This window comes from Falco rusticolus, chromosome 13 (genome assembly GCF_015220075.1).
Source record: "Falco rusticolus isolate bFalRus1 chromosome 13, bFalRus1.pri, whole genome shotgun sequence".
NCBI classification, from domain to species: domain Eukaryota; kingdom Metazoa; phylum Chordata; class Aves; order Falconiformes; family Falconidae; genus Falco; species Falco rusticolus.
Window position 1 is genome coordinate 24,920,067 of NC_051199.1, and position 21,169 is coordinate 24,941,235.

Below are 21,169 nucleotides of genomic sequence, written 5' to 3' on the forward strand. Positions count from 1 at the left end.
GACCACTGTGAAATTTTATTGCAGGAAGGATATTTTCATAGAGTTGTTAAATAACTTTCCACTGAATATATATGTATATGCTGGTTCCCATAAGGTCACCCTAGTCTCTGGTAGTTAAAAGTCAAAATCGGTAAGAACACTTTGAAATATCTTATGTAAAGGTGTTCTGATAAAGAGCCAAATTGTGGCCAAATACCTGTGTGCTTGTCTCCCTTTGGACTGGAAGTGTTTGTCAGGACAGCCCACTCGCAATCCTACTATTACTGGCATATTGTAATCACTTCTCTCATTATCTCATTCCAAAGTAAGTCACAAGTACTTGGGGACTATTTGTAGGAAATGCTAATTACAGTGATGGGCCACGCAGTCCCCTCCTTCACCCCTGAACAGCTCCAATATCTCTTTCTTCACGCTACTTTCTCAGAAGATTCGGAGTTGTTCAGTGCAGATGAAGTGAAACAGTTTCACTCGGTGTCTGCAGCTGTGCGAGCCTGGGTTCTATTAAGGTGACAGTACAAATTTTTGATCATTTTGAGACGCAGACACTTGTCCCAGGCGGGGTAGCGCTGGCATCACCGCACACATCCACTTAACAGGAAGTTACTGAAGTGTTGGTTATCTGACCATTTCAACTTCTACTTCCTCAGCAAGGGCCCTTAAGAAGTTATTTCACTTGTACCTGAAACAACTGAAATCCACTGCGTTCATTTCTTCCAAAACTGGCAGTGACTTGGCTGCCCGCCGCTCGACACGTTGCCGGTGCACGTGCCCTGCAGTGCTCCCCCAAGTGCTAACTGATAAATGGCTTCTGGAAGATGGGCATAGCAGGTTTGGCTCCCGTCGGAACCTGCGGGAATCTATCAACGTGAACTGCCAGCATGTCTCAGTACAGAGATTTTTAGAATTTTGCACTTGCATGGTAGGAAGCAAGTTGCCACGCAAGCCGTAGCGCCAGCTCTTCAGACAGCCCGTACTGTGAATTCCAGAGCCACCAAGCTGAAGATGCTGGCCACAGAAAGGCAGCTCTGTCCTCAGCGCCAGACGCGAGGATGGAGACACAAGCAGAAAGGAACACCGGCCTCTGCGCGAGCAAAGAGGGTTCTGACCCAGCTGGCCTGAGGGAGCGAAAGGCAGCTGGTCAGTCAAGATGCTTCACCATCGCATCGTGCCAACCCGAGCGAGGTATGGAAGGCAGCAACAGGCCCTTGTTAGCTATTTTAATCAGTGATAACACATAAGTGTCCAGGAGTCGGTCTGTTTAGGTAATGGTCCTTTAATTTTTTGCTATATTAATAAAAAAGTGATCCAATTTATCTGTTTCCTTATGGAGTAAATATTCAGGATATTCCAGAAGCAAGTACATCATATTCATAAATTGTTTATCAATGCACCCGTTATGATGTATATATTTGCGTGATCTGAAAAATTAGTATCTTCATCCAAAATGCTGATGCTGGAAGGAAGGGGAATCAATTTAGGATACGGAAAAAAGTTCTCCAAGTCACTTATTAAAACGTCGAGCTTACCCTTATCTTCAAGTAGGTTCGGGAGATGATCAAATCTACGGTTAAAGTCATCTAGAGGAATGATACCAAGTCTTAACCAAAACATCCAGTACATCCTCCAAACGTCCAGCAGAAAGGGATGTGTAAGAGAAACCGCACAAACTACTCCAAGATATTTATAAACAAATTATTAATGGTCACTTCATATTAGCTTTGAGTTACCTATATTTCTGAACAGATGAATACTCTCCTGCCTCTTCAGTTTAAAAAGTATTCCAGTTCCAGAACATAGAAAGTTTTAACATTAAGGCATACATACAGCTATGTTGTTTTGCTTTCATTAATAAAGATCAATTTACTCATACTCAAATACATGGAATGTTGGCACAAAACTAAAGCTCTTGTGGAACAGCTACCAATCATACACAAATATTCTGTGAGGTCCTCTTGACTTGCATTTCTCTGATAGATACACCACAAAATGGCTTTAATAATACAAACTGAATGCTGGATCAAATCTCTAAATAATAAGTAGCAGTTAAAGTAAATGGTTTGCTTTATTTGTAAATTATGTACAGAATACATTTTTCTTTTTTAATTATGATGGAGCAGGAGAAAGAAAACAGCCATAATTTCCAAACCATGCTGCTTCCTTCACCTGCTGGAGATGACAGCTTTCTCTGAACCAGATGTACAAAACCAGTTTGGATTTCCTCAGTTGCTGGCACACAGTCTGGAGAAACAGAGAACATGGCAGCCAAATTCAGCACTACCAGCTTTTATATTTTCAGCAAAATACTTCTGCTAAAACTAGTTTTCTTAGGAAAGTTTTCACAATCTTTTGAAAACAAAATCAAGAAAAATATCAAGAAAGCTGTGGGCTAAGAAGGGCTTTACCTAACTAGCTATCAAATGAGTATAACTAGGAATAATCTGAGATTTGGTCATTCAACTTTTACCTGTTTTACAAAAGCAAGTTTGAGAAGCTAAACTAATTGACCAGTTATGCAAGTACCAGAAAACTATTGTTTTTCAGTTTGTTTGAGGATGATCTGGGCAATCTATCAATCAATAGAAAACTTGTCAGATTGATAAAACTTCTGTAAATGGATATTAATGATTAACATAGTACCAAGTAATCAAGTTAATGGTTAAAAAAAATGAAGGAACTAGATATAAAACTGTTTGGTAACACGTATATTTCAGCAAACAAAGATGCTACTGTATGGTCTGTGTTTTGGTGATCAGCCAACAAAGAAAATCCAACCATTTGCACATACTCAGTCCCCAAACCACAGTGAGTATGATTTTTCATGTGAAGGCCTACTCTCGGTATCTTCCTCCTCTTCCTCCTCACAATCCCCTTCATCTGTTGCTGTTCCAGTTCCTCTTTTGTGATCATTTCAAAGTCGTTCCATTTCCACTACTGTCTGGGACCTGTCGTCTTCGCGCCTGTCACTGTCAGTGTCTGAATGTCGCTCTCCTCCCGAGCCGTCTGTTCCAGAGTTCCTCGTTGCCTCTGTTTTCCCATACTCCTCTTCCTTCTTCTCGCTATCTGATTTCTCCTCACTGTCGTATTTTTGCTGCTTTTTGGATTCTGATTTTTCCTCTTTCTTTTAAGTCTGCTTTTGGTCCTTTGTATTCATGTGTGTACAGGGGCCTGAAGGAGTCAATGAATCCCACGTCCGCTGTAAGGTTTGGCAGGAACCAGAAGTGATGCCTTCCTCCAGTGATGAGCCAGATGATAAGGAAAAGGATACAGCGAGCTGTATAAAAAAAAAAAAAAAAAAAACGAACAACAACTAGGGAATGTTGGGGTTTATAATAAACATACACAATGTGTAACTATGGTGAAGAGATGCCGCACTGCTAACAGCCACCCAAGCCAGTGACAGGAGTGAGCCTGGGGGAAGCCTCTCATTCTGCAATGGCATCGTGGAATGGTTGTTCCCACCACATCTCCCCCACCCTGGTTCCCACGCATCTCATCTGTGATTTAGCTCTTCATCCCCTCCGCAACAGAAACGTGAGCCAAAGCAAGCTTTAAAATCCCAAGTGACACCACTTTCACCACTGAATCTGGCCTCAGTACAGCTTCTTTGGTTTGTTTTGTCCCCTTTGGTTTTTTTGTTGTTTGTTTGTTTTTTAAAAACAGGCAGCGGACAATCTCGATGACCCAACAGGTGACACAAGCTGAGATTCTCTTCTTTCTGTGGCACAACTCCGACACCCAGTGGCCAGGAGGGAACGCATAGGCAGGACCAGCGCGGCTCCCGCTGACACCAGCCTGGGAAGCGTTTAAAGCAGCGAGCTGTCCTCTGCCGGTTTTGGACCTTCACCGGCTGATGAAGTCAAGGTGACTGACACTCACCACGGCAAAGAAGAAGAATACTGGCGACAAAACAGCCTGCGCCTACGCTGAGGTAATAAACACCAACACGCATTTCTGCTGGCCAGAGCGGGAACAGAGTTGCAGCTATAACAGCAATCACTGCATAGAAAGATAAGAAGAAAATGACAATTAGTTTTTCCTGGTACATACTTAAATGTTCTAGGCTCACTGTTTGTTCCAGATACTGGCTCAGCACAGCGCGTTACTGACAGTATTTCAGGCCTTGACTGAAACCTTGTCTAGATTCACCGCTCCTGTTTTCATTCTGGGTAGAGAGATGCCACATCCAGCAACTCTACGTCACTGCGCTTAGGCAGCGCAGCAATGAGCACCTCTGAGCAGAGGGCATGAGCAGAAAGGTGGGCAGAGAGCTGCCTCTAACCAGTGCAGCAGAAAAGGGGCGCAGGGAGCTGGGTGGGGGTCATGGTGGCCCCAAGGACAGGTCAAAGGCCTGAGCACAGCCCCAGGGGGTGACACTGATTCCCAGGAAAGGCGGTTCTCTCCAGGTGAGGAAGCTGGAAGGTACACGTCAAGGGTATTGGGCCAGCAGTACAGTGAACAATCTGTTAGCCCACTGAATGTCAGTTAACATCAACAATGATTCAGGTTTGAAAAATAAAATTAGCTGATTGGAGTTACCCTATACAAATACAAGTTTAGAGTCAGAAAGGTATCATTCACAGTTTAAAATAACTCCTTTAACATCTTTCAAATGTTTACATAGCCCACATTTGCCAACTGAACAACTTGTTAGCTAAAAGCAACAGAAATAAACAGCTTGCAAACTTGTGCATGTTCAGACATCTGCTAAAGCATGTTTCAGCTTTTCCTTTTCACCATGTGTAGCCCCCTCCACCCTGAGATCAAAATTTATGTAATATGATTGGTATCAAATCAGGCTGAAACTGAAGAGCAAAACTTTGTCCAGGGAATAGACAAACTTCCCCAAGGACAAACAGGCCTGTTGACACTGTGCCTACACTTAGGATGCGCTCACCCGTTTCTGCTCGTAACTTACCAAGTACAAGTCCCATGGCAAAAGTTTTAAAGTGAACGGGGTCATAGATCCACACGTACACCTACAACAGAAATAATCTGATTTACACTTGGAAAACTAGCTCTCTGATGAACGACTTCATTTATTCCCTCATCCAAATGTGTGCAGCCATGCTGTAGCACTTGGCGCTGAGGTCAGTACCGTGCCAGGGCAGCGGAGCAGGGCAGGGGTCACGTATCGTGGGAATTCAGGTTACACTTCGAACAGGACTTGAAACCGGTTTCCCCCAGTGCAAGAGGTGCAGAAGGAGACAGCCAGCCCCGGGGCTGCAGGCCTGCCTGCCCACACCGTTCCCTTAGCTCTGTGCCGGCTATAGTCTGAGCCTCCTGGTGGGAGGCCTAAGGACACGGCGCTGCTGGGGCTTCCAGCTGCGAGGGGAAGAGGAACAGTGGAAATCTCAGACTGGATCTCTCAAAGAATTACTTCTAAAAAAAAAAAAAAGTTCTAGCCAGAGTAATTTATAGATGATGTAAAATCCTGAGGAAAACAATCAGACAGTAAAAATGATGGGGAAGCGAAAGATTCAGAAATATCACCAAATCAAGGTATGTTTTCATCTTTAGTCATTAATGTTGTTCAGCATGAAGCCAAAACACTTGTAAAAAGATAAAAAGTTTCTCAGATCCATCAAGTGGAAACAAAAAGTACTTTAGCTTTGAAGAGATGCACTTAAGAGGAAGACACCAGACTGAACGTATGGAACAAAGCAACCAGCTGAAACACTCAGTTCCACTCAAGTCCCATTTGATGGCCGCAGGGGAGTGTAACTGTACCCTCCGTTCTCTAAATATCTACAGCTGCAACACTCAGTACCAAATGGTTGTGTGAGAACTGCGGATCCATTCGAATCAGATTTGCTCAGCCTTATTGAAAAAAAAAACACTTAATGGTGAAATGCAGGATTTTCTGAACTAGAAAAACTGGATTTTTTTTTTTTCTTACCAAACTAAACAGTTGGAATCTTAGCTATTAACTGTGAAAAGCAGCAGATTACTAGAAACCAGCAACCTCAGAGCAGGCGCGTTAATACAAACTACCAGGAGGACACCTTAGAGGCAGCAATATAGTTTTTCAGTGTGATGCAACAAGTATTTAATATTCTGCTTCTCACAGGGTGTGAAAGTTGACCATACGCAAGTGTAGCTCTGCTGCCAGTCAACTGTTCTGTGAGCCCAACAAACGGAAGGCCATAACTGGTGACTGGGCAATAAGATAGTGTAACATCTTGTGTTTATAAGCGCAATATAATGAAGAAAAGGAAAAAAACCAGCTCTAATGTAAATACACAAAGATAGGCTCTAAATTAGCTACTACTAAAAAAAAAGCTCTTGGGAGTTGCAGTTCTTAAAAAAGTCAGCTCATTAACAAACAAAAAAGTAAACAATGTTAAAACAAGCTGTAATCATAGTTATAGTGCATGTGCAGTACTGCACCCTCATTTGGAATGCCACAAGCCGTCCTGGTTACTCCATGTACAAGACAATAAGGAGGATCAGAGGTAGGTGTGATTCTACAAGAGGTGGGATGAAACAGAGCAAGGCAGCTTGTAGAAGAATGGACTGAGTAAAATAAAGAGACATAAAAGTACAATTTCTGCACAAGTGATTTATTTACAGAGCTCACTGCCACCTGTTTTATAACCAAAGGTATACAGGAATCTGAGGGGAGATCCCAGTACAGTGACACAGCATCAACACAGAGAACAGTGTAATTTTGCTTTTGTAAGTAAAAGACCTTTCACTTTTCCCAAATGTTAAAAGCACAAATATGACTCAGTACATTGCAAAGCTGTTAAAAAAATAAATACTCTGCCTTCCAGGAAGGCAAAATACAGAGAAGTATTTAAAACCACGATTTCAGTGGTAAAGCCAGGATGAGAATTCAGGAATGCCTAAGCATCACACATCTGCTCAGACCACAAAGTCAGGCACCCTCTGGGTGGCAGAGATTTTTTATTTCCCCTTCCGTGATTGAACATGATGTTCTAAAAGGCTTGTGTTTTGTTTAGAAATATTTCAGCATGACAGCAGCCAGAGGACAATCTGGGTTGGAAGGGACCTCGGGAGGTCTGTGGTCCACCCTCCTGTTCAAAGCAGGGTCAGCTGTGAGGCCCACCCGGGTTGCTCAAGGGTTTACTCCGTCTGGTCTTGAAAGCCTCTGCGCACAGAGGCTGCAGAGTTGCTCTGGGCAGCCTGCTCCAGCACCCCGTTACACCCCAACAACAAACATTTCACCTCATGGCCACTAATAAGTAAACTAATTAGGTTTTCTTTTAGATTTTTTTAGTTACTACCCTACATTTATCTCCCTCTAACCTTCCTAGAAATATCTAAAAAAATCTCATGCTTCAAGATCAGCCATCACACTACCATTAATTTTTCTTTCAGCGTGACTGGAAGCAGTTTGCAGAAATCCAGTAAATTAACCTATTATCTGACAACAGTACGTTGACACTAGAAGTTAGAAAGTACCTGTGAATCTTACCTCATTTCCATCCAAGAAAACTTGGTCTTCGTGTGGCTCAAGTTTAAATTTCCTCTTAGTCTCCTTTTTCTTGGGTGTTCCTGGGGTCTCGTCCTGAGGACAAACACATACTACATATATTTAAAAACTAAAAGCATCAGGAGGTTTTAATTTCTAGTACTTTAATATATTGAGCCTGATAACTTTTCACAAACCTAAGATCACATTCACCTTTTTTTTTTTTTTTTTTTTTTAAAGTGAAGATGCTTCATTTCCTCCTGTTCTCATTTTTTACCAACAGGGTACTTTAAAAATAAAGGAAAACTAAGCAAGGAGAAATTAGAAATTTTATTTTTAGTTAGCGTATAAGGACTAGACTATGGCTTCAGGATTACATTATGTCTTCAAACGCATAGCAAAGCTCTTCTAATATTAACAAAGTCTGCACACAGACCAAGAACAAGGTACAACACTTCATGATAACTAACTTTATTAGAATTATTTGGTACCTTGGTGCCATATTTACCACATGGGCATCCCTTCAGAATCAGTTTCTGCCTGTTCATTCTCTGTCCTCCTCAATTGCTTTTTGGATCTTGCGCTTCCTCTTCCCTGGTTCCTGTTTCCTTCTCCTTGCTTACTGCTTTGCTTGAAATTATGTTTCTAATTTTTGTCCTGTGTTGTTGTTCAAGTTACTACCCACTGGCTTATATAAAACACTAAAATTTCAGTTCAATAAGTAACGATTAATTTAAAAATGAGTATTACATTTAATAAAGTTAACTCTCCAGATGCCAGGGAATCAGAGGCGTTCGTAACTTCCACAATCAGTATTTTAGCATAATCAGCATACCTCAAGCGTACAATAATCTTATACTGGCTTCTGTGTTTAGACTGGCAGCAAGATAGTTTTGTTTCTAATTCTTTTATTAGCCACATAGCTTTCTTCTGAGATTTAGGCTCTTGTACATGTAGGCTATACCTCTCACTAAATGCGCCATCATTTCGCTTAGGAGTGTCTGAATGGGAGTAACTTTTTGTGCACAACCCTACTAACTCTCACCAGATTCGTACCACTGCATACAGAAGAAAAAACGCATCCTCTCATCAAGTTTCTACTGCAGGTTCCTAACATTTTAATTTAGGAATTCTGTTCCACTAATAAATGAAAATGAAAACATGAAAATACACATGAAAACTTGTACCTTAATAGTAGTTTGAACTTTAAAGAAAGTAAATCAGAAGTCTGTGAAAACTAGGCATTATGCAGATTAGTAATGCAGCTGTCATACACAAAACCAGACCCCTAGTACAGAGTTATTTACAAGCACTGAGTATCAAACGTTACATCCCAAACATTCTTATCAACAAACATGGCAAAATTGTTTTTGTTTTCACTAGTGCAGCTGCACTGTTCTTGGATATTAGGTCACATGCCTATGTGTCGTTCTACGCTAACATACACTTCTACAAAGTATCATTGCCTGCTGTAGCTGAAGAGAAGCGGTTCTCGATCAACTCAGCCCCCATATGATGAGGTATATAAAGGCCCAGCTGAAGCCTCTTTTTGGATCTAGATCAAAACCTGAACTACTCCAAAGTTAAAAAACAAAACAAAAGAAAAAAAATATCCCAAAGAAAAAAGAAAGCAGTATATTTTTGAGATGGAAACAGGCAAAAAAAGGTATGTCACCGTTTAGGACAGCTAACTATATTTTTAAGCCAATGTAACCTTAACAATCAGTTAATGTATTCCCTGTTACAGGTTTGTCTGTTCTCTTACAGACAAGACTTACCTTTTTACACTCCTCTTTTTCACCATCTTTTTTCTTTTCCTTTTCTTTCTCTTTCTTAGCTTTTTCATCTTTGCCACCTTCCTTCTTGCTCTTTTTCTCCTCTTCTTTCCCACTCTCAGCCTTCCCTCCTTTTTCCTTTTCTTTCTTTGTATCCTTGTCAGGTTTCATTTTCATCACTTTCAATGCTCGATGAAAGAACTGTTTTTTCAGGAGTCTCAAGATGGAAAAAGTTAAGTGATACATTTAAGTGTGGCTGTGATAACCACATTTACACTCAATTATGTTATTAGATACCACTCTAGATCATGGATCTAATACAATCATGAATAGCATGACTGAAGGACAGAGGTCACCTTCATCTGCTCTATTTACAACTAAATACACCAGACCTAAGTATCCCATGTCTCACCTCTTGCTTTGTTTTGGCTGTTCATCCATTCGAAACTGGGTAAACCCCATACATTTCTGTGGTGGCATTTTGCATAGATATAGATGAATACAGAAATTGTAGGATGGAGAAAGCCACCAGGTCAGTTTAATTATCCTTTCCATTAACGCAACTCCATCCAATATTTATTTTCAAGTCCACGTCAATGTATTTCACAGCAAAAATAAGAAAGCAGGCACATAGCTTATCAATTTTCTTGGTAAGCGGTGCACAATGAATAAAATCACCCTGTTGAAACTGTGGAACATATGCAAGCATTCCATTCATGTCAGCTACAAACATACCTTATAGCAAGTATATATATGGCCAGCTGGGCACCAGGAAGTAGTACTCTGTAGTCGCAAGGCTGTCACCAACAAGTAACGTCCTTGAAAGGATCGTAGCCGAATTCAGAATAGGAAGAGCCATACAGAATACTGCCCTTCAGACTGAGAGGAAGCAGTGGGGTGTGAAATCCAAGCACACGTTCACACTGAAAATCCCGATCCTATGCATCAAATCAATTTGATTTGTCCTTGATTTCTTTCATCTCTTGCTGCAGACCAAATCCTTACGCTGGACTGCTTGTTAAAGTAGGAAAACTCGCTAAAGAGAGAGAAGGCATTCTACCAATTAAACTTATGTGCATGCTGACTATTATGCAGAGTTGGTTTGGTTTTATATATATAAAAAAACTGTCCCTTTGGACAATTGTTGACACGGATTCTCTTTCTAGCAATAGAAAATTGCTTGTTTGGGAGAAACCACTTTTCTTTACAGCTGGAATTTTAGGGGGCTCAGGTACAGAGCAGCCCACAGACAGGCCTGGCCTGCAGGACAGCTCTTTCACTAGCAGGAGCTGCCTCTGCCTCTGATGGAATATAAAGAGACAGGACTCTGCAAGACCTACTGCTCAGAGCATGCAGCCATGGTACCAGCATGGCCAACAGCCAGGTCCCGAAGCTGGACAGACCCTGACGTAACTAACCAAGTCTAGATTACTTGCCGATTCCCAACTTGTTAACCCTCTATAGAACTGCTGAACAAAGCATTATTGATGCAGGTTATTTGTGAACAAAGCCCCTCAAGAGAAAACTTACTGAACTTAGATCAATATGTAAGTGTACTGGGTGATGTTATCTACTGGAACAACATTACGAATTCAGTTAGTAACCCGTTTTAAATATGCAACTCATCGATGCAATTGACACAGGGTGAAGGAACAGGATCTGGTAGTTGATTTTTGTTTGATAGGATGAGTAAAACAAGCAATAGCCACACCAAGACAGTTAAGGTACTTGGTTTTAATACGAGTAAGAGCCTAAGCAGCCTCTTATACTGAAGAGATTATTTCTGTATTGAGATATTCTTCCACCCTTTCCAAAAGGCAAAGGAAGTAGACAGTGCTAATGTTCAAACCTCTGAAAACAGCTTCAGTGACCAAAGGTGGCCTTAGAGTGATTAGCAGTATAGGAGCTAGCAAGAGAAACTGAACTGCAGACATGGTATGGTGCCAAATGGATCATCAGGTCATGAAATGATACTGGTGATAAAAATCAGTGCCAGAGAACAGAGCGTTGAACTGATTTTCTTTGTATACTACACAGGTGTTCTTTACAATGCTGGAGCTGAACAACTTAACCAACTGTTGTCTCATCTGATGCTTTAGCAACTGAAGAACAAGCATACAGACTCCTACCTCAGTCCAAAGATTTTGGAAAGGAAAACTTATTTTTCTGCTTGCATTAAAATAATACTTTCTTCTAAACTTTCTTGAAGAAATCAGCAAAAGGATTAAAGTTCAAACACAGAATCAGCCCTGGAACTGGGGGGGAAGTATCTCACCTATCTGGATGGCTATCTAAAAGAGGCCAGGGGAGGGGAGAGAAAAAAAAAAAAAAAAAAAAAAAGGACTAAATATTACCCATATTCTTCATTTCTAAGCAGAGCTTTCCAAGTGTAGGCAGTCCTCTTAACCCTATGTGTCTGCCCTGAATGAGTTATAGTCAGAACATGCCATTCATCTAACTAAGCACTTAAGAGTGCACTAAGCAGCAGGGATATACCACCTGAGAGGCATAAATTGAACCTCAATGTCCAGCTCCTGCCATGATAGCACACTAGATCCATGGGAAGGAGATATTTGACAGCTCTGACCCTACTAATTTAAAATAAATAAAAAATTTAGGAAAATAATTTTGTTCATCTTGCTGCCCCAAGCGGCATAATCAAAGCATGAGAGAGTTTTGAGAACAAAGAGGGCAAAACTACTTTGTTTCCACCCTCAAACACAGTAATAAAAATACAATAATTACTTCCACATACAACCACAAATGTTTCAGAGTATACGAAGGCTAAGTGGAATTGGTTCCTAAATAACTAAGACACCTTGACAACTGTATTAATTAATAAAACTGATGAATTAAGCTAGGTTGTACCTGTTGCAGTAATCAACTACAGACTCTCGGGTTGTAAATAAAGCCTCTTCTCCTTTCTTTGCCTTGGCCCATTTAGAATCCAGGAGGCAATCCACAGCTTTTGAGGCTAGAAGGGAAAATGGAATTAAAAATAATTTAAACTAATGACATTTATTTTAACGTTTAGTCTATATTCCTTGAACTACACCAACCAGCCAGTCAGTCCTGGTGATATTCTGCATCTGCTCAATCTTTAAAAGTAAGACTAGCCGCTATTCTGAAATAAATTACTCTTGACAACTGCACACCTTTAAATCACAGAGCAAAAAGTTTACTGTTTTCTTCAGGCCAATTAGATTAATTTTATGACTATCTAATGCCTAATAAGTTTTCAAAACCAAACTAAAAGATCAATACTTATCAGACAAAGCATTAATAATAAAAACAAAGCAGCACCCCCACACACAACACCCCCAAATACAAAGTTAGAAGAAAATGTCATTCTCTGGTTAAAAGTAACCCTACCAATAAAATAATCAACTCGGTGGCCCATCATGTTGGTGGATTTTGTTGGACAGTTGAAACGTAAGTATTTAGCAACAGCCTTCTCCTCTTTGAATGGTTCACCGACCTCCTACAATGGTAAAAGTCCAAAATTAATACAGTTTTAAACACATGGGAAAATTACTCATTTAGGATCAAAAAATCAGATATTGCAAAGTCTTTATTATTTTATGGCAATGTATAAATAACAAATAAAATGTAAAAGACGGGAAAAATCACTTGACCTATTTTCACAAGAACTGTCTGTCTACATAAAGCAAAAAAGCAGGAATTCTTAAGTTAGATGATCTGAAGGTTACAACTATGAACTTCCTTTAACAGCTCTGTAAAAAGAGCAGACTAAAGGTGGAACTAAGAGGAAAGCACTGGGCATACGGAAAGCTGCTTAAGGCACACAAGCTTGGATGAAAACAGTTGTGAAGCTGAGAGCAAAGAAAAACAACAGCAAGGAATGAGTATGTATGAAATTACAACAATGTAGGCATGCTGACAGAATACAAAGCAGCTTGAATTCCATATGAAAGAGGAGAAAAACCATGCTGAAAAGAAATTGAAAGGTTTGGCTAGAAAATGCCAGTACCACTGCATGACTACAAAATGACTTAAACTTCAGAGTGCCATTGAAGAGATTCTTCCTATCTAGAGACTGGGAACATTAGTATGAAGTGCACCAGGATGAAGTACACAAACATCGAAACAGCTGTTTTACAACAAGGGAACCCTTAGTCTGCACACGTTCACAAATCCTGTACATTTACCAACTTGCAGAAGGACAGAGATGGGCATTTTCAATTATGTAAAATTAAGACCTAATATTCGTAATCAGGAAAGGAAGACCTTTCTGCTCCTGCTTCACAAAAGTATAGCTTTTGTGAAGTATGATTTGGCATATTACTGACTCATGCAAACTTTCTCCAAATTCCTTTCTGTAAGAGTTATTTTAAGCAGTAAGGTTTAATTCTCCAAATCCCCCTGCTCCTTGAGGATCAATAACAGGGAAATGCTAGGACATTTTTTCAGACTGGCAGAACCTTTTCTGTACCTATTCTTCTCATGCTGGCCAAAGAAATAGACTACAGAAGCCAGAAAACAAATTGGTGATTTACAGAAATACATAGAATTCAAAGATTCTATTTAAAGACATAATGTTTCTAAAGGTCAATAAACACAGAACCTCCATTACTGCTTTTAAGATGTATAATCGTAGTAACGCAAGAAGCACGTTAAGTGGAAATGCAAGGTCAGATAGATGTTGTTACACCTGAATAAAAACTTCAGATGGTGAGAGCTGTTAATTTTCAACAGTTTGCACAGCTAACTTTCAAAATCAACTGGTTAATGAATTATCCTCCTCCAGGAGATTGTTGTTTTTCCTATTTGAGGACAATTTTAAGGAGACTAATACAGATACAAGATATCCAAATGACCAAAAGACTCCATAGTTTTTTAGTTCTAAGATTATTTTTTTAAAGTCTAAGTTGTTCTTATGTATGCAAAAGTCTGCTGTCACGCTCACCAGTCAGTTTCAAAAACATGCATTCAAATTAAGCCAGATGATCCTAACAGTCCTCATACGGATTACATTAACTCCTAACTCTTCTGTTCAATTCTTTTTTTTTTTCTTTTTAAATTTTAAAATTCTGTACAAAACATCAGGTAACTCATGGAAAACTATTCACTAACTGCAGTGCATGTATGCACATAATTTATATACTGTGGTTTGATGTCCCCTTATATGGTACAGTTGTACCAGTAATTGTAAATCACTGATGATGCTACCAAATTTGGTACCAAACCAGATTTGGTTTAATAGCAACAAAATGAGTTACAATGCATTTAAAGTGCACGAACAAATGTGTACCATTTACCGTAGGGGGCACATGCTAAGGTACCATGGAGCCTAATGGCTACATACAGCAATTGTGTTTCAAAATAACGCTTTTCTGGTATTTCCTACCAGCAAGATAAATGTGGAACAATTCACAAGGGCAAATGCTGTTGTTCACACACGGACAGTGAAACAGTCAGAGAAGCTACATATAACACAGACATGAGTAACTCCTCTCTGCTAGGTTTTTCTTCTTCCTAAAATATTTATGATTCGGCTAGGTCATGTGATGCACTACACAGGCAGCGGCCAGCACCACATTATTTTTTTTGTAATTGCTCCTTACTATCTATCCCTTTGTCCTTTTCTGTGGGATAGCTTCCTAACACGCCAAACAAAAAAAGCTTCCCTGTGAGAGAGACTGCCACAGTTTTCCTGAGCTCATTCTGAGAAAGTTTCCCCTCCAATTTAATCCCCATTTTTCATCCCTCTATTTACAGAGCCAGGTTTGTTAAAATATTAAAACAGATGACTGACAGAAAATAGTATTTCATCATAAAGTGAAATCAACAAAATCACTGAAAATTTCAGTATCCTAAGCACTTTTTAAAGACACAGTTCAACTGATCTTTATGTTCAGCTATAATACTAGCCAAAACCCAGGCACTTTACACCTCCTTACACATTTAGAAAATTATACAAATTAATCAAGGGGTAGTTCTCAACAAATTATAAAGCTTTAAAATACACGACAGTCTTACAAAGCATATGAAAACTTCCTGATATTTAAAGTATTCTTTTATAGGAAAGACAGAAAGATTCAGGAAACATCTCAGGGAATGTATTACTGTAATGTTGTAAAATGTTTTCTCAATTAAAATTCTACAACTAAACTGTTTCCAATTAATAAAAAATTGGATAGTGTCAAGTTTCCAAATACTTCTGCTCTATATATTGTTTTAGACCCTTGCATCTACTTTCATTTTATGTATCAAAAAATGCATGTTGTCACTAGACAGCATGTAAAATTTAGAGATTTATGACCCCTGATAATTTACAAACTCTGGAAAAATGCCATTAAAAATAAAATCAAACCCAATTTCCTATTTATCTAGACAGAAGAACTCCACCTACAGGAAGACAGGAAAAGCAGTGCTCAGCCTACCTACTTAATAGAAATGCACTGATACTTTAATTTATTTAAGAATAACTCTCAAGCATGTCTATAAAATTCTGTCTTATATGAATTCATAAAAGAACACTGAGATTTTCAAACGCAGGGGCCTTTCAGACCCACTGAAGTGAAAGAAAAAAACTAATCATATTACTTTTTTACCACTATCTCCCAAATCAAAGTATAGCACAGTGCATTCTGAACTTCCTTCAATACAGTGATGTAGTTCCCAGTTAATTCAACCTCCAACTGGGTCTGCAGCAGCCAGGAAGCCTGTATACATTAAAAATAAAACCATCTGAACTGAGTTATTAAAACTAGCGTGCCCATGAGCTTCCTTTTCCCTCTCATCTCACTTAGAACCTAAGTATGACTTATTCAGGTTCTCTTACTCCTGGAACCACTCAATGGATGTCATAAGGCCAGAGCTTATTTGCAGTTTGAAATTTCACTCTTTTTTTTTTTTTGTAACTTTTGCAACACAGTTGCAAGAATATAGGTACAACCCAAGACAGGATGATTTCCTTCCTCAACACTGTAAAGCAAACAAGTTTTCTGGAAAATCAGGAGAGTAATAATAACTATCACTAACAAGTTATTTCATGTGCAGACAAACACATTACAAGAATTTATACTCCTCTGTTTTAAAGGAGTCATCAAAATTCTTTGATTTCAATAAAATGAATATCTAGTTTATTTCTTTGCTCTTAGATGTAAGAACTTAGACTTTCCGAACACCATCCCCCACAAAAGACTTCCAAAGCCTAAGTTTTATACAGTTTTCAGATAAGAAAAAGAAGAAATGTAAGCACATTTGTCACGTGCAGCCTGTTTTTCAAGCTGAGAGGCTATGTCAAAAATGACACCGTCAACCCACGTTCAGTGTTCCATTCCTCACACCCTCCTCGCATTATAAGGACACTACAACTGCATTAGTGTTATCTTCTCTGAAGACAGTCTGAGCACATCAAAGCTCAGCTGAATCACAAGATTATCTTTTTCCTTTCCCTGTTGACTCTCAGGATTTAAGACTAAAAGGTGTTCTGTAGCAGGAGAGTGGGTACTCCTCATCCATTTTGCTGAAACGTTTATACATTGCCTAAAATGTGCAGTAGGACAGAGAAAAAGCACGCAAATTAGTGTGATTTGATAGATGACTGGGTGAGAGTGGGTAGGAGGGAAACACACATGTTAGGGTCTTAGGGTTTACTCTTAGGACTCCATCTGTATTTTCTTCAGTGACTAATAAACATAAAATTGTCCAACTCTTGCACTGATGACCAGTACATGGATTGCCTGTGGTCTCTTAAAAGAAACTCTGGCAGAGCCTTGCAGAGAAACCAGTTCTTCTGGATTACCGTGGCTGTGTGCTAGCCACAAGACATTAACTTTTCTTTACAGAAAAAGATTGACAGATATATTTTTTTTGTCCTATACATATCCTCTAAAAATAGAAGTGTTTTCTTCCTCCTTTCTTTTCAGCCATCACTAATTTTTTTTAGCAAATGTTATAAACATACAAAGCTCTGAAACACATGTTAAAGGAGCAATGCACAGTATTTTGAAGCCAAAACATGCCAGCTTCAGTCCTCTTCTAACCCCAGACCGGTTGTTTTGACTTTTTCCCTTCCCACCTCCAAAAATGTAAATCAGATGTTCAGTCGAAAGTAGTATCACTTTTTTGTTTGTTTGTTTTAATCACAAGTGAGTCTGCTATTTTTAATTCTTATTTTTCAGGGGGGAGCTCATCTTTGTTTCTTCCTCCTCTGTGATCCAATACCACTCACTTTCAACGAAGTTACTTAGCCATTCTCCTTTGGTATCACCCCACTCAGCTTTACTAGCATTTATGAGAAAATACATATAAACAGCCAAACTGGATTATAATCTGCATTACTGTAAAACCATTTTGTTGTCATTTCTGAAGTTCCTTTCCATACTCAATTCACAAAAAGCTGTAGCACAGGAAGCAGCAATGCAGCTGTTGCACATTTTCCTTCCAGCAGAGCCCAAACCAAGACACAACAGAACTGTAGGCTACAAAAGTTAATACTGATTAGTAGATGATCTTCATCAGGAGAATCTCAAAGCTTGAATCCAGTGATTCAAGAGGGGGAAAAAGTCAACAAGGAAAGTATGTGCCATTAATGGTGCCATTAATGGCATTTAGACGACATTGAGCCACCTCAGCCATCAATTTGCAGTGAGACATTTGCCTAAGAATTGTTTTCTCTATTCATAAGAGCAGTATTTATATGCATTAACGTTTCTAGAGCAGAGGACACAGCACTGAGGTGCTATGCAAGTGCTGTTAATCGCAACACAAAGATAAACAAAACCTCACATGGGCAGAATAAAACTGTGCACAGTGGAATCTGGCCAATGTAATTAAGTAAAACTTAATGCCTACTTAACAGTCAAATTGCAGACCTGCCAACAAATGCCACGTGTTACCCAGCTGAATGCTTGTCAAAGTAACCAAGTCTGAAGATTTTGTGCTTAAATGAGTATTGCAGGGTACGTATAGAACTGTATTTTTTTCTCAAGGAAATGAAATAGCTTTGACCAGGTTGCTGGAATAACAAGCATTCAAAGACATCTCCTATCTTTTAAGATACATCTGCCTAAAGAAAAGATATTAAACTAGCCATCTGACAACATACATTGTTTTTCTTTTGTAAGTCTTGTACATACAGCAAGCATTCTTGATTTCAGACATTTGAATCATGTAGGAGCTCACTGGCTCAAGCAATCTGCATCCTACAGACCAGTCCCTTTTCACTACTGCATGTCTCAAGTAATCTCCATGTTAATTACAGTTAAATTACCGTCAGGAATGACACTTTGAAAAACTTTACCTCTAAAATGTCTTTATTCAAACTTCGGAGGTTAAGATTTCTGCAGCTTCCACAACTTTCAACTTGTTGCCAGAGGAAGAGTCTACTCTAGGCAATACAGATTGGGCAACGTGTCTTTTTATGAAAACGCCTTCTATAAAATGCATTCTTTCTGTTAACACTTCTAATGGAAAACACAGAAAGTAGCCTTGACAGAACTTTGAACTATTTTACTGTGACTTTTTTCATCTCTCATCTCATGTGTAGCTAGCTGATCGAGCTACCATGACTCCAATCTCGATGGCAGACAGAAACTTTCAGAAAAATTATTCAGAACCCAGATTCTGTACACAGTATTTGTAACTGAATGCTTACTTACATCAGCCTCTTCTACAGCTAAATACACCATCTCCTAAGAACCTTACTCTTGTCAAGAAATACAGCTCTACTTAATGACAATGGGGTATTCAAATGTCAGACTTGCACACAGTATGATAAACAATCTCATTACTAAGGGGTACACATCATCCTAAAATAAGTACACACTTCTAAAGCACTTGAAACACCTACAAGTAAAAATCCCACACTCCTTTTTAAAAGGAGAAACTTGCAGCATTATCCTGAAACGTGATAATCATACAGTAACTACGTCAATAAAGTTCAAAAAGTGTTAAAAGAAACACCAAAACCAACTACCAAGAAAAATACATGTTGTTTTATTCACTGACCAATTAAGAACATGCTCTGGGCATTCAGCAGTATTCTTTGTTAGCTGTCTTGTCTTCCCATTGTTGTTGAAATACACTGGGAAATTACTAAAGACACAATACACATTTATCTGCACACTTTATCACAAACTTAGGTCAGTCATAACCTCGCATCTGAAGCGTTAACACCCAGACATTGATATAATTACTAACAATCTGGGCAATACTTTTACTGCTAACAGGCTGGAAAGTCCTTAAGTGCCTGCAAGACCACAGCCTTGAGCAGTACACAAAACATTATGTTTCATTTGGTTTTGATGGATGCTTTATTGAGCTGTTGTCATCCTTGGTAAGGGACAGTCTGTAACGGTTATGAAAAGAGAATAAATCTGTAACGTTTTAAGATAATTCACTGAATGTGATTGATACAGCTTGCTTAACAAGATTTTGATTAATTATTCTTTGCATTTCTCCTCCCATCCCCCCAGTAATTTGAATTGGGGGGGGGGGGGGGGGGGCGGGGGGGAAGGAACCATTACAAGCAGAGGAACATCTCCATCTTCTCAGAGGACAGGAACGTGGGCTGGTAAGGAAAAGGATGGGAAAGGCGAGAGGGCAACCAAGCAGAAAGATGATATATGAAGTCTACATTGTTGAATGGCTCTATGATTTATCTCATTAATATTATCTCCACTTACAGCAGAGCAATAAATCCCAAACACACACAGTTTAGGCTTAGCGTTAATAATATGTAACAGTAACAGGCATTATGGTAAGTGAGGCTGTAACTATGCCTATGTACGTTATGTGTATTATGTTGACTATGTAACCATGCTGTAGCATGCATTTAAAACCCTGTAACAAAGCCACTGTTAAAGTTACACATTGTGAAGTCCAGGCTTCAGGTAAGGAAAGCTTCCACTTTGCCTTTAAGCGACACCACGTAATCATCGCTACATTTTAACATTAACTCAAAGCTGATTAGGACTATTTTTAGACACGGTTGCTTGTTTATGTTTCCTAAAAACAAATTTCCTTTCCTTACCACATCATTTCCTGGCTGGGGCACGTTTGTTTTTAAGATGCTTACACCATCTGTCCCATGTCTTTTGCTTACGCGTGCTGGGAAGAGCCGCGCCGGGTGCCAGCGCCCGGCTGAGGGGGCTGCGGGGTGCTGGGCGCCGGTGAGGCCCCACGGATAACAGGGCGATGACATGGAGCAGCTCCGAATCTCACCCGCTGCCCACCGAGCAGACGATGTGCGGGGGGGAGGGCAGCACCGCCGGGCCCGCGCGTAAAGAGGGGCCGGGGTTCCCCCGCCGGCCACCCCTCAGCCCCCGCCGCGGCCGGTCCTGGGCGCCAGGGCAGCGGCACCCCCGAAACGCTCCTCGGCCCGCGCTTCGCCGCCGCGCAGCGGGCCACAGTTTTCCTCAGTATTGGCCAGGAATTACGAATTTGCTAGAAAATTCCGCGGAAAACCTGCCGCCCGGTGCCAGCCCGGGCTTTTCAGCGAGCTGCGGTGCGGCGCGGCGCTCCCCCAGCGGGGCTCCCGCCGCCCCGGCCGAGGCCAGGGCGCTTCCCTCACCGCCCGCTCCCGCGGGCCGCCCGGCCCCGCCCGCCACCGCCACCTCGCAACGGCGCGGCGTCGGGGCGGGGAGGCCGCGGAACCGGGAGCGGAGCCGCTGTGAGGGGCGGCCGGGCCGCCCGGCTCAGCCCAGCCCAGCCGAGCCCAGCCGGCGGGAGCGGGCCAGTCCGAGGGCGGGGAGGGGGAAGCTGCCGCCTGGGGAGGGGGCGCGATCCGGGCATGGAAGGAGAGCCTCGGCTACCTGGATCCGCTTCCTGTGCCTCCGCCGCTCCGCCATGTTGTCCCCGTCTGCTCCGCCGCTGACGTGAGCCCGGGGCGGGGGGGCGGCGGCCTCGCGAGAGGCGGCGGGAGCCGGCGGAGGGGCGGGAAGGCCGCGCCCCCTCGGCCCCTCACGGCGCCCGGCGGCGGCCCCGCCTC

The 21,169-nt window shown here is 40.9% G+C and overlaps 1 protein-coding gene across 1 annotated transcript; it reads right to left on the minus strand.

Annotated features, from left to right (window-relative positions):
* Positions 1–1,257: 1,257 nt before the first annotated feature.
* SEC62 (SEC62 homolog, preprotein translocation factor) lies at positions 1,258–21,102 on the minus strand. The gene is given in 11 exon segments (XM_037406937.1): positions 1,258–2,875; positions 2,878–2,935; positions 2,937–3,121; positions 3,123–3,271; positions 3,877–3,996; positions 4,916–4,976; positions 7,439–7,531; positions 9,214–9,427; positions 12,079–12,184; positions 12,583–12,691; positions 20,994–21,102. Coding segments are annotated over 11 exon segments (1,221 nt in total). The 5' UTR covers positions 21,030–21,102; the 3' UTR covers positions 1,258–2,785.
* Positions 21,103–21,169: the final 67 nt, after the last annotated feature.